Source organism: Petromyzon marinus, chromosome 61, assembly GCF_048934315.1.
Source record: "Petromyzon marinus isolate PM22_M1 ecotype Great Lakes invasive population chromosome 61, UKy_Petmar_22M1.pri1.0, whole genome shotgun sequence".
NCBI classification, from domain to species: domain Eukaryota; kingdom Metazoa; phylum Chordata; class Hyperoartia; order Petromyzontiformes; family Petromyzontidae; genus Petromyzon; species Petromyzon marinus.
Window position 1 is genome coordinate 9,655,785 of NC_133727.1, and position 14,270 is coordinate 9,670,054.

The 14,270-nt window shown below is 41.0% G+C and overlaps 1 protein-coding gene across 3 annotated transcripts in view; it reads right to left on the reverse strand.

Annotated features, from left to right (window-relative positions):
* The window catches only part of LOC116955652 (tumor necrosis factor receptor superfamily member 14-like), a 28,066-nt gene that overhangs the window by 13,169 nt on the left and 627 nt on the right, over positions 1–14,270 (reverse strand). For 2 of the 3 annotated variants that reach the window (XM_032976863.2, XM_076053530.1), the window contains exon 2: positions 12,027–12,155. In XM_032976863.2, the coding sequence (XP_032832754.1) occupies positions 12,027–12,111 (85 nt within the window). In that variant the 5' untranslated portion in view covers positions 12,112–12,155. Of the gene's footprint in view, positions 1–1,005; positions 1,100–12,026; positions 12,156–14,270 lie in introns of all 3 variants that reach the window. The other variant, XM_032976862.2, reaches the window with a different exon arrangement.

Sequence of the window (14,270 nt, forward strand, 5' to 3'; positions counted from 1 at the left end):
GGGAGGCCCGGGACCGGTTCAGATAATCGTCACTGGTGTTGTCCGTGAGCGGGAATCGAACCCGAGTCGCCAGGTTCATAGCGCAGCGTGCTAACCGCTACACTATCGCTCTCTCTCTCTGTGTCTGTGTTGTCTCTCTCTCTGCTTGTGTGTCTGTCTTTGTGTCTCCGTGTCTGTGTCTTGTCTCTCTCTCTCAAATTTAACACTTAACTTCTAATTTAGCAATCTTTGGAAGAATGTAATCAACCAGGCCAAGCGTCAATTGTGTGTTGACCAACTGTGTTGCATTGCATTACATTTCCAAATTTTACTAAGTTTGTTTTATTGAGTTTGTTTTCTCTCTGTGTGTCTCTGTGTTGTCTCTCTGCTTATGTGTCTGTCTATGTGTCTCCGTGTCTGTGTTTTGTCTCTCTCAAATTTAGCACTCTTTGGAAGAACGTAATCAACCAGGTAGGGTGTTGACTGTTATGTTAGCCGACTCTCTGTGTTGCCTTGCATTATATTTCTGAGTTTACTAGGTTTGTTTTTCTCATGCATTCGTACCAGATGATGATTGCTTGTGTTGCAATCGAAACGTCGTATTCTATTGTTACATTTATTTTCTTTCTACGTGACTTTACCGAAAGAACCAAAAAGCAAGGTTGGATATGTTAACATTGATAGAAAATGAGTTGCACCAAGCGGTAATACTGCACTGGGTGTGGGCGATTAATTGGTCAGGGTGGATACGTGATGGTTGGACATGCGATGTTTTATTGCACTGATAAATTTTGCCATCTTTGAGCCGGGGAGGCAAGGATGATTTAACGTTATGATACGCGTTTGATATCACTTCCTTTACGGTGGGACGACTAAGAGCGCTTTAGATCACATCACATCTGTGTGCCACACAGTGACTCCGCACCAGGCCAGCAAATGGGCATTAGCGTGCCAGTAGGGGGCGAGGAAAGCCATGTGTAATCCCAATCCAGTAACTTATGCAGGTTTCCACAGTTTCGGACAAACCTGCAGCACAGAGGAGGCACCCTCGGCTCCCATGATCCCACGCTTCACAGCAGTCCATGGGCTCCTCCACGTGGCTCTCTGGCATCGCGCACACCTGTCCGCCCAAGCCAGACAAATCACAGCGATCCCATCACCACCTAGGGCAGTGTTTCTCAAACCCCAGTGCTCACTACCCCCCTTCCCCTGCCACAGCGCAGCTTTCTGTAATTACCACATGCTGCTCAAGCTGCTACACACTGCACATGGTGGTTCACGCGGTATGTCATGTGCCCAGCGATCAGAGTTTGATTCCTGACCATAGCTAACATCAGCATTGAGTGATATCTGAACCGGTCACAGGTGCTCCCTGCCCCCCCTTTACAAACCTACCCCCACTAGCATGGTATAATATGGTAAAAATCAACACTGAATAGAGCAACCATCATTCAGTAGTTGACAAAAGCCTTAAATTATTTAATTACGATTAGGTCATCAGGAGGATTAACAGCATGTTACAGCATGACGTGATGTTTTGACTTCCAGTCAAGAGCTCTGTGAGGTATGGAGATAATTTCAGAGATGTAGTTAGCACAGCAGCAGGGATAACAGCAACAAGACGATCTCAGACACACATTGCATTCAACCCTTACAAAGAATTCAGTTTATCTTAAAAAAAAAACTAATCAGCTTAGGAAGAGCAGACATTAACTGGAGATGAAATGCCAGACTGTTCCAGGATCATGCTACGAGGACAACATATAAGCACATCGTTTCTCCTCTGGTGACGGTTTATCAATAGCATGGCAATGCCACTATTGTGAAATAAATAGCCTGATCAATGCACTCCTATCAAGGCTGTTTAATGTGATCAACTACAGCAGCAGAAGACACTTGTTTAAAAACACAGGATCCTTCTTGCATAGCTTTTCACGAGTGTGCTGTATAGCCCAATGGTGTTTTTTGTGCCACCTTATAGGGTTGCCACCTTGCCTGGTTTTCCCAGGATAGCCCTCTTTTCCAGGTAGCTGCTGTCCTGGGAAATCAAGTCTTCCCAGGACATTAGAAGTCGCCGTTAGTGTCAGCAGTGAAAATACACCACTCAAGGCAATGTAGTTCTGGCTTCTTCTGCTATTGTAAACATATTCTTCTTTCCATAACAAGTCCTGGTTTTATTGGATCTCAGAGGTGAAAATACTACGGTCAAGGTTATGGGTTCAATCCCCGTACGGGGCCAGAGGTAATAATTTAGATGCCGGACAACACATCAGAGAGCCAGTTTTCCTGCACTGGAACAACACAATCTTCACAATGCAGGAATACTGTCCGTACTGCTCAGATTTACCTCGTGTTGCACAATCTCCCACCATTGCTGAAGAGAAACCCCGTGGAGATTACCGCGCTATTTTCATAACGTTTCCCAGGGAGTTTGCTCCCTTCTGGCCACCTTACGTGACGCTAATCACACTCTGCTTGTGATGCACATATACACACACACGACATGCGGCCGGCTTAATGCTTGACTTTATCAGAACGGTATCACACTATAGTGTTGCATACTGGTGCCGTGCAACATTGCAAGAGTGGAAATTAGTGTAGGGATTAAGGAGTCCGTAAAATTCTGAGGCCAAACCGGAATTGCCTGTCATACCGAAGCCAATTAAAATATGGTAAAGGCCAAAGCATATATATAAAAAAGCTCACAGCAACGCTGCTGATAGTACAATATTTTAATGTATTAAAAAAAAATCTAAATTCCTCATGAACAGGATAAAATTGTATCTTTCCTTTATATATGCTTTATAAAAAGCTTTTGCATGCAGGGAATGCCTTTTCATCGGTAATAAGCTGCACATAACATATTCTATACATTCAGTTATAATCAGGATGGTAATGTAAAAAAAAATCTGTAAATCACAGCACATGGTACCAGTATTGGCCATTAAACAGAAACAATTCCATTTTGAAAAAAGGTCAAAGTTACTTACCTGAAATGATTGCATTTTGATTCAAATAAGTGCATTCTCATGATTAATGGAAAGACAGTGTGTGAACATACCAGAAATCTAGCATTGCTCTTTGAGAAAGGGCAATGAAATTGACCTTGGTGTCACGTATAGAAATCAACAAGAGGTGAACAAAATCTATCACCGAGAAAATGTCTCCCCGTACAATTCAGTCCAAATATACATTCTTAACCTTCAGGAGGTTTGGACAATCTTGTAACAATGATGTACAGCAAATTTAAACACATATCATCGTCTCCAAATGAATTCAAAGTGAGCTTAAAATGCAGATCACAATAACTGTAACCTTAATTTAGTCAGCAGATGCGGGACCACTGAGGCAAGAGCCTTTACTGTAAAGGTGTTTTTTGTTTAATAGTATATGTACATGGACAGCACTTTAGTCAATCAACTGCTGGATGAGGCCCTCCCCTATTCCATAGAGGCTGTTGTTTGTCCATAATTCACCATGCTGGCTAGTGCAGGTCGGCGATGGCGGGAGCACACATATGTTGGCGCAGAGTACACTACAACAATGGATTGTTGCTGTATAGTGCTGCATCCTGTTGACAATGTTGCCTCGCAGCAGCCTACAGCACTTGTTCAATGCTCAGTGTCCGCCCATGCAAGCCCGGCCCAGTGTAAATCTAAACATATATAGACGATAGAAGCAACACAATTTAAATCTACTGCAAAGCAACATATACAAAAGATAAGACGAAATAGTATTTTAATTATAGGGGGAAATATGTTATTTAAAATAAAGTGCAATAATCACGCTACAGTTGCCAGAATTATAAGTGATTCTAAAAAGTTTATATTAATGAATCACTGACAATGCAATCAGCGATTCAATCGGTCACATGAAACATATTGATTGCAGTGGTAGATAGTGATTAAGTGTGGATGTAATATAATTCTCTAATATACTTACATTAGACCAAATAAGAAGATTTTGGACCCAAAATTGTAATTATAGAGTGGCAGCAGGAGCAGTGGTGCAGTGGTTAGTGCCCTGCACTCTAAACTTGGCAATCCAAGTCCAAAATGTGTCCGGAGATAACATCAGTGGCAAGCGAAATCCGAGCTGGTGCTGGATACTTCACGAAGCCACTCTGACTTACATGGTGAAGTATGGTCAAACAACGCTGGCAATAACTGACACGGTGTGGGAATGCCTTCATACAGCAGTGGATTGAGAAAGGTCTTATTAATTATTTACGATTATTATAATTACATTTGGAATGTGCCAGACACGTTTTGCACATTCCTTGTAGACAGGCACATTTTATGAAGTGCTGTAAACAAAAAAATAAGATGACCAATTACCTTCCTCGAAACAATTCTGAAACACAACTAGTGTGATTTCGCCAACAGCGATAGACTGGTTTTGGTCTGGGACGACATTAAATGTGAAATGTATATATTTTTTATCAGCTACTTAACAATGCAAGTCTCCAGACCTTAATCCCATAGAAAATCTGTGGAGGGAGCTGAAGGTTCGAGTTGCCAAACGTCAGCCTCGAAACCTGAATGACTTGGAGAAGATCTGCAAAGAGGAGTGGGACAAAATCCCTCCTGAGATGTGTGCAAACCTGGTGGCCAACTACAAGAAACGACTGACCTCTGTGATTGCCAACAAGGGTTTTGCCACCAAGTACTAAGTCATGTTTTGCAGAGGGGTAAAATACTTATTTCCCTCATTAAAATGCAAAAAAAATGTATAACATTTTTGACATGCGTTTTTCTGGATTTTTTTGTTGTTATTCTGTCTCTCATTGTTCAAATAAACCTACCATTAAAATAATAGACTGATCATTTGTTTGTCAGTGGGCAAACGTACAAAATCAGCAGGGGATCAGATACTTTTTTTCCCCTCACTGTAGCTGCACTGCTACGTGGTGGGCAAAATCCAGTTTTTCTGTACCTCGAACTTTAAATGTCTGTGCTCGCTGTCTTCACCAACACCTGCAGTGATCAGCGTGGAGTATAGTCAAACAACCCACACAATCCACACGGTGCGGCAAAACGGCTGTACGTGTATGGGGCGCCATTGTGGAGAGATGTAAACTCCCTCGTCTGGTATGGGTTTGGTAATGGTAAAAGGTAATGGGTTCGATCCCAACCCTGACGCCTGTGTATTTGGAGTTTGCATGTTCTCCCCGTGGTTGCGTAGACTTTTCTTCTGGTCCTCCGGTTTTCCCCTCCACATTTACAAACATGCATTTAGAGTATTTGGATGCTATAAATGTCCACAAACGTCACTTCGTTGAGCTATAATTTTGGAGCCAGGTCACTTCTGAAAAACAGCTATATAGCTCAGTGGCCTTGCTGGCAAAATAAAAAAATTGTTTAGTTTTTAGTTTAGTTTAATAGTTTAGTTTAGATATTTGTGACCAATCACTCTCACCTCAATGAGTGCTGATTTCGTGAGCAATGGACAGAAGCCTTTTATCACCATGTCAATGAAGGCAATAGCAAAATCGTTCCCCTCTGCGATGCAAGCCAAATGAGATATACGCATGGCTAAAGATACAGTGGTATATTTGAGTAATTATTTCAGTCAGCCGGCTGTATTATTAATTGATTTCTAATTTTAACGTGTGGACACTGTTACAGTCTGGATTTAGTTCTTTGCTACTGCTGCTGATGCCCGCTCACTGTAGATTCAAGAGGTAGTAACCGTAACGCTGAGGAAAGCGTTAACGTCCAACGATCGATGAAACATTATTTTACAAAAAACCAGGCAGAGTGCCCAATCGAGACACAATGCAATCTTGAAAGAAAACGTACGTGTAAAACACTGGGGCTTTACACCAAGTGTGTTTAACAAGAATTGCCCTCGCTGACATTAGAGGGCAAAAACAAATGCTGTCATTGGAAAAGCGAACCTTATTTTTTCAAAGGATGTAAAGCTGTAACTCTAATATGATACAGGTGTGTCTCGCTTAACAAGCGAGATACGTTCGGTGAAAATTGCTCAGTGAGTGAACACTCATTAAACGATCAAAAGTTTTCCCGTTGACTGACATGTGAAAAGTTGAGATATGTTTCAGCCCCAAGATTTTCTACGAGCATTTTTTTTTACATGAGAAATATAAATGACTATAATTGTAACATAGGGTAATAAAACATAAAATGTTCTACTTACCACACATGAAGAACCACAGTGCAAGATCTCCCGTATAGCCTATATCACCTTCTTGCAGCCACATATTTGAAAACACTGACACACTCTCGACTCGATCACATAGCCCTGTCGCACTCTCATACATGCACATATCTACCCCCACCAACTCCCCCAAGACAAAGATCCCTGTATAGCCTTAACAGACTGTTGGGTCAAGTGCTGTTCGTGAGCACTTGGTCGAACAGTTCAGTTTATTTTGAATTACCCTTTGAACTTTTCGCCTTTTGGCATTCTCTGGTCTAACACTGGTTGAGACTAGGCCCTAAAGAAGGCTGTCTCTGGAGTAGACCAATCAGTTTCAAAGACAATGCATATTTTTGTTTGCACACTCACCACAAGTATGTGTGGTTAATGCAGACATAATTCCTTGCAAACGGTTTCTGTTTGGTGTTTGAACATCTTAACACCTGTTTATTGCCAGAAAGGGTAAAACCTATTCTGATATTCTTGGTTCTTTCGGTAAAGTCACGTAGAAGGGAAACAATAAAATAAAACCCGCCACTTTTTCAAATTTTCTTGTTGTGGTTTTCACACCTGATGATGATTGCTTGTGTTGCAGTCAAAACTTCGTGAGAATTTTTTTATTATGTTATTGTTTCCCTTCTACGTGAATTTACCGAAAGAACCAAGAATATGAATCCCTGCAGTCATGAAAGCTTTAAATCAAAACCTATTCTTATACTTTGAATTACTCTGAGCCAAGCTGCTCTTAGATCGGTTTTCATCAACAAAAACAACATCGCCGCTTCTCTGACATATGCAACAAGTCACAGTAAAGTAAATAAATAATAAACAATAACAGATAAGCGGAATAAAAAATGCTAGCAAATCAAAAGCGCAATATAAAAAATGTTTAAGAAATATGAAGTTCAATTTCAATTATTATCAAATACCACGCTGTACCTCTAAAAATTACCAATTTAAATCTGCTATAGTAAATGTAATGGAGATTCAGTCTCAAAAACGATGGCGTTATATTGAGGAATAAAAAAACACAGCATCCATAAAAAACTTAGTGTAAATAACGCACACAGAGTGTATATTCTTGGTTCTTTCGGTAAAGTCGCGTATATATTTTTATTATTTTATTGTTTCCCTTCTACGTGACTTTAACGAAAGAACCAATAATATGAATCCCTGCAGTCACGAAAGCTTTAAATCAAAATTTGCACACAGAGTGGTCGCTTACCGGCAATTAATATTTATACCGCGTCTAATGTTTTATACATTAGCAGCTCAGCAGGATTCACTTGAAATTAAAAAAGTAAAGTGATTGATCGACGACAATGACTGCAGACCAAGTTTTGTGGTAATATTCTTCGAGAGACTAAGGGCAGCGACTGAAAATGCTCTTTCACCAAAACTTGTTTTATATCTGGCAACGTTTAACAGGAGTGATAAACTCTTCAGGTTAGGTCTGCCACTCTCGTGTCAACAGATCCAACAAACATTCTACCGAATTACCACTAAGGATATTGTAAATAAACAACACCTGGCGAATCGTTCTGCAATTATGTACAAGTCACAATGGCAGGTCTTATAAGGGGCATCCAGAGCAAGGTGGAATGATAAGTGAAAATGAGCTTATTCAGCATTGTATTTGAGGATTGGTACACAATGTCACAGTGATAAAATAATGGTAGCAAGGTAGCCCTTACCAACTCTAACCGAAACTTAGCTGGGAAGCAATGTTTATGTCTGCAGATAAAGCTAGTTTAGTATTTTTCATTCCTCTCAGTGCATTCAATGTGATCCTGGAAAGTGGGTTTAGAGTCTATAATGACCCAAAGGTAATTTATTTGATCAAACTGTTTAATTTGATTGTGCATAGCTTCGGAAAAATTGCTGGTTGTATTTTCCTGGAGAAAAACAAATCACTTTTGATTTGTCATTCAGAACCAGCTTACGTGAGATTAGTTGAATTGTATTAAAATCGCTGTCATTTCCTGTACGCATCTTCAGGGGAGTGGCCAGCACCTATCAAAATAGTGTCATCCGCAAAGACGTTAACATCAGAATGTTCAAATGGTGTACCCAAGTCATTGATATGAAGGGAGAACAAGATAGCTCTAAGAATGGAAACTTGAGGTACACCCTTAGTGATTTCAATTGTGTTTGACACCAGGTTACCAGTGTATACAATCTGAGTTTGTGAAGAGAGGTAGCTTTTAAAACTATTAACTGTGTGCTCAGTGAATCGTAGGCTTCTAAGTGTATTTAATAAGATGCTATGGTCTACTGCATCAAACGCTTTAGATAAATCCAGGAATACGCAGGTACAGTATTGTTTTATCTATAGATTTTTCTGAAAACATGAGGGGGTCGAGGGGTGGGTGGCCAGCGCCATGCTCGCCCGTCGGAGTCATCCTCGGGAAGGTTCAGGACCAATTCAGATAATCGACAATGGTGTTGGCCCATGAGTGGGAATCGTACTCGGGTCCCCGGTTTCGGAGCGCAGCGCGCAAACTACTGCGCCACCGCTACACCCCACTCAGCACGAGCAGCCACTGCAAATCCAATGCTGGGTGAAGGGCTCCTCTAGCCCACCCGCCCGCCATCTCTCACGATCCGGTGAGGTAATAATCCGCTGAGCACCTGCACGCAAAACCAAGTTGATCGCTTTACCTTCAAGGTGCACGTTTTGTCAGATGTGCTCCGTTCCTCGGCTGCCACTCTATCATCGTTATTCCAGAACATCAGCAATCATCCCTTCCAGTGACACATTCTGCCCAAAGCCCATTTACCTTAACAGTTATAATTATGTCTTTAAACTGATGCTATTTCCTCATCTGTGTGTTTCTATTTATCACATTACAATGGTGGAGGAAATGCAAAATGGGAATCTTGCAAGCACACTTCCAATATAAGCACACCTGGATTTGCTGCCAAAGGGTGTGCTTATATGCAGTTTAAATTTTATTTGACAAAATATGATAGTTAAAAGAGTCTTTGGTTGTCAATAATTTTGCTACAACCCTTATTCCACAATTTTGATGCAAAAAAATGGCCAAACAGCAGGAAAACTCGCAGAGTATCATGAAAAGTTAATGCCCTGCATATGCAAATGATTTTCATCATGCGAAGAGTAGTTTTTTGTCCTGACAGGTTTCCACTGTGAGATTGTGGAGCAGTCAAGCTGAGATCAGGAGAGATCGCACTTGTGCCTGATTAATAATGCATGTTGGAGCTCTGATTAGCAGTAGAAAAATATGAGCGCCCAGAAATCCTGACAACGGCAGAAATCATTGATGTGTTTCACCTAACAAACTATCCTCCTGCTGCCAAGAAAAAGAATACTTTGGCAGAACAGCTTCATACCCTGATAGGTTTAACCTATCTTATGTCATCATCATAACTGGGGGTCGATGAGCATGACAGCAGATGGTTTCTATTATCTGCAGTCTTCAGTGTCTCTCATGGAAAGTCCTGTCCCTTTGCTCACATTATCCCACCAACTGATCCATTGGCTTCCTCTTTCCCTGCCCATCACCCATGCATAACCATCTCCAGCTGATACTCTTGGGATATTTGCGGCACATGCCACCTTCCATCTCATTAGACTTTTCAGCACGCCTTCAGTCTTATTTGTAACTACAATATATTACCATTATTCGCATTTGATAACACAAGAAACACTGATTGAAAGAAAAACAAACGGGAAGATATATTAAAATAAAGCTTCAGCAGCCATGTGCTTGGTGGTGGTGGTGGTGGTGATGATAATGTACTGATTGGCGACCACTGACAAATGAATTAAAACATTACAGCAGTAAATATTAGTAAACAAATGCTTTAGCTGAAATAGAATAGGTCAGGAAGAAAAAATAAACTATGAACAAATGTGGTAGGTTAATGTTTAAGATGTGCCTGTGCAGACAACCGCCAACAAGGCACCTACATTTCTGTTTTAATCAATTAAAATAGATTTTTCACTCCCACAACAATGTGTCTTGATTCTTAAGTGGAACAATTGATTACTTCCGATTCATATAAGTCAGAAATGTGTACACTACCTGTGTAATGAAGCATTACAGGTTGCAGCCATTATGTATTCCATAAGATGTTTTTGGGTTAGATCACGTAAATATATAAATGTGCCGTTAAAACCCGCCAGCACCCGACACAGCCAACTGGTAAGGGTTGTCATGTAAATAGAACATGCCAATTCATCACTAGTACAGCACACCGGTGTGTTGGTGAGCCAAGCCACAACATTAACAAACTGAGTAGATCGTTCCTTATATCAAGGCGTAGGGTGGTCCACACATCTACGCCTCTATATAAGGAACAAAACAGTAAGACTTCTCCACAAATCTGGCTGTCGCCTGATGAAGCTAGTTGTAATTACTGGTGAAACGTCACTCAGTTTGTGACAAATTGGCATGTTCTGTTTACGTGACAACCCTTACAAGTTGGCTGTGTCGGGTGGTGGCGGGTTTTAACGACACATTTATATATTTATGCGATCTAACCCAAACACCTCTGTTATGGATTATATTGGTCACGAAATCCTACGTGTTAAATTATGTATTCCACATGCATTACAATAGTGTGAAAATTATATCTCGTGATGCCTAGAGATTAATCCAACCTGTGGGGGTGATTTTTTACATGCTAAATAAAGAATATAAATAAGGAAACTTCAGCAGCCCGCACTGATCAGCATGAAGTATGGTCAAACTCCAAAAACCTGCATGGCATGGGGAAGCCTTCTTCAAGTAGATTGGCAAAGGGCAGTAATTATTATTGCAGCACTGACAAAATAAAAGTACATGGTAATACAGTATGTCTATATACATATATACCTTGCGATATAGGAACCACGCTAATCATATTGTTTGTTTTGCAAAATATCATGATTATCGCGCTCGTCTTTTATTTTCCAACAAAATATTTAAGAAACACCAAAAGCATGATAAAACTAAACCGAACTATAAACTGTTTTTTTATTTTACCAGGTAAGGCCCACTGAGCTATATTGCTCTTTTTCAGAAGTGACCTGGCCAAAAATGATACAGTAGAACCTCGGAGACCGAACGCACCAGAACTCGAACAAATCGGTGTTCGAACGATATTTCCCAACATTTTTTGCCCCGGAAACCGAACGAAATTCGGAGGTCGAACGGCCAATCGCGACTTGAAAGAACCTGTATGGCTGAGACGCGTATGGCCAGCGTGCATGACGCTTGCCCAGACAAAGGTTTTACCACCTCCTCCTCACCACCTTCCACTCAAGCCATCAACTCTCCTTACTACAGGTAAAGTCAAGTTCAATGTTCATTTATTTCATTTATTCCATATATTTATTCATTTAGTCCATGTATTTGTTTATTGTTTTTTTGGTATGATTTTATGCATGTAATTACTGTAAACTGCGTGAAAAAATGCTTTATGAGAGATTGCTTGTGTCTGGAACCAATTAATGTCATTTACATTAATTATTATGGGGAAAATTAATTCGGTGTTCGAACCGGTGTTCGAATGGCCTTCTGGAACGAATTAAGTTCGATCTCCGGGGTACCACTGTATCTCAATGAAGTGGCTTATCATGTGGACATTTATAGGAGCCAAATACTCTAAATGCACGTTGATTCAAATGTGGAGGGAATAACCGGAGGACCCGTATAAAGAGCCACACAACGACCGGGAGGGACAGGCAAACTCCAAATATACAGGCGTCGGGATAGAACCTACAACGTCCTCCATATAATGCGAGGGAGCTAACATCTTGCCACTGGGGCGCACATGATGATTAAAGGTCTAAATAAATAACTATTACTTATTAATATACTGTATAAACTGCGCTGTTAAGGGAAAAAGAACTGAGTTGTGGAGGATGATGTCATTACCAGCCACATGCCCAATACGATGACAGCGAAGACCCTCGCCGTGGCTGGAGCTGTGCACATGACCGGGTCTCAGCTCCCGCAGCATCCGGGAGTCGATTTAAGAGGGGCTCGTGTCGCAGGGTGGCACAGCTGGACAAGACAAATCAAAGAACGTAGACACACGTCAGGGGATGTCAGGCAGATGGAAAAGGTGAGCAGTGAAGATGCGAGCGCCTCTGTATGAGTTTACACGGGCGAATTTATGGAAATAAATTTCAATCCCGGTTTGGAGATGACAGACTGAAGAACGCATGGCTTGGAAAGTTTGAGTGCAGTTGTTTCCTATTAATACTCATTTGATTCAACCTGCTCCCCGATTTATATAGCACTAGCTGTACTACCCGGCTTCGCCCGGGACTTGGATCCACCACGCCCGGCCGCCTTTGTCTCCCCAGTGGCAATGCTCACACACCACAGCAGTTACTCGTTTGAGGCTGAGTCGTCCTAGGGGGAGGCCCAGAAGCGGTTGAAATAATCGTCACAGGTGGTGGCCGTGAACGGGAATCGAACTCGGGTCGCCGGGTTCGTAGCGCGGCGCGCTAACCACTACACCACAATGCGTTACGCTTCCACATGCGCGGGTCACGTGACAGATTTGACGTCACAGCTCACTTGCCGTGCAAAAAAATCTATACATTGAGCTGCCCCCCCCCAAAAAAAAAACTAAAGACAATTTTTATAATTTTTGCATGGTGTAGAGTCTGGAAAATACCGACATGGCAAATTTCCAGTTTGTTGCATGTCGGGAAGTACGCTAAACATTTTGAACAGACACACACAATCACAACTTTGCCTTTTATATATGGAGATTACAGTCTAATTTGTCAACAGAGCACGTCACATAAGACATTCTCTGGAAGGTAAAAGGCATGATGTGAACATCTATAGCAAACGACAGTTAAACCTTTTGTCATACCGAACAAAATATCGTGCAAACGTACTGTGAACGTGAATGTAAGCGAGATTGGTAATGGTCCATCATTACTGTGCATGAAGGTCGGGTGTTTTTAATATCTACGTTACACAAAATCTGTACTGGGTGTGGACCGGTCAATTGGTCAGTGAGCTTATGCGACGTTGGTGATGAAGCAAACCCTCACTTGGTTATCATTTTGTACAATAATGCCAAACATGTCGACAATGCATATACAATAGTATATTTACACAATAATTCAAGTGTTCATTGACAGTACAGTACTTACAATGTCTATAATGTACACACTAAATATAGTATATTGTACATAATTACAGTACTTCACTCGAATTTAAAGTCTAGCAGTATATATGCATACTCTCGGTACAGTATATTCATACAGGACACATACTTAATTATTCGTAGTTGATACGCTGCTTAATAGAGTACCGACTACCACAACTAAATACTGTACATGCACTATAGTAAATTACATTATAGTTTACACACTTTAGCATAATGCACACAGTACATTTACAATGTACATTACTTTATAGCATGCAAAATTGCATCAATTCTGTACTAAAGCAGGCTGTACATAATCGGCGACGTTTCGGGAAATGACCCTTCTTAACATTAATCTGTTTCTTTTAAGGTCACAACAAGCGTTATAGACCGATGTGTTATAGACCGATGTGTTATAGACCAATGTGTTATAGACCAATGTGTTATAGACCAATGTGTTATAGACCAATGTGTTATAGACCAATGTGTGTGTGCATCGCTGATAACTGTGTTCAGTAACGCTCGGCATAGAGAAAATGATTTAAATGTTTACAGCATATTACAGAATCCACGGTTATACCACGGCAGTGTTAAACCAATAATCAATCACCAATGCATACCTTACATATTTTGCATGTTAATTACATAGTGCACACAATGTCGCGTATGCAATATTGACGCACGTGAAGCATTCGCAGGGTTAAGCTTAACATCAACACAGTCAATTCATCACAAAATTGAGCACGTGGAAATCCAACGCCGCTATTAGCTGTCGAGTTTAAATTAAGGCAGCATGCGAAATTAAATTACTCCCTCATCCAGCAGTGGGCTGATCATGACCGATGGCGATTAAAGCACGTGTAGCAATAGCATCCGTACACATAATACAATAATACAATCACATTAGACACCCACACGTTACATAATCTGCCACAGTTCAGCAATGGAAACAATTCTAAGAAAACGTCTCAAGACTGACCCTGCCGATGAGACTCCGGCCCTAAGCT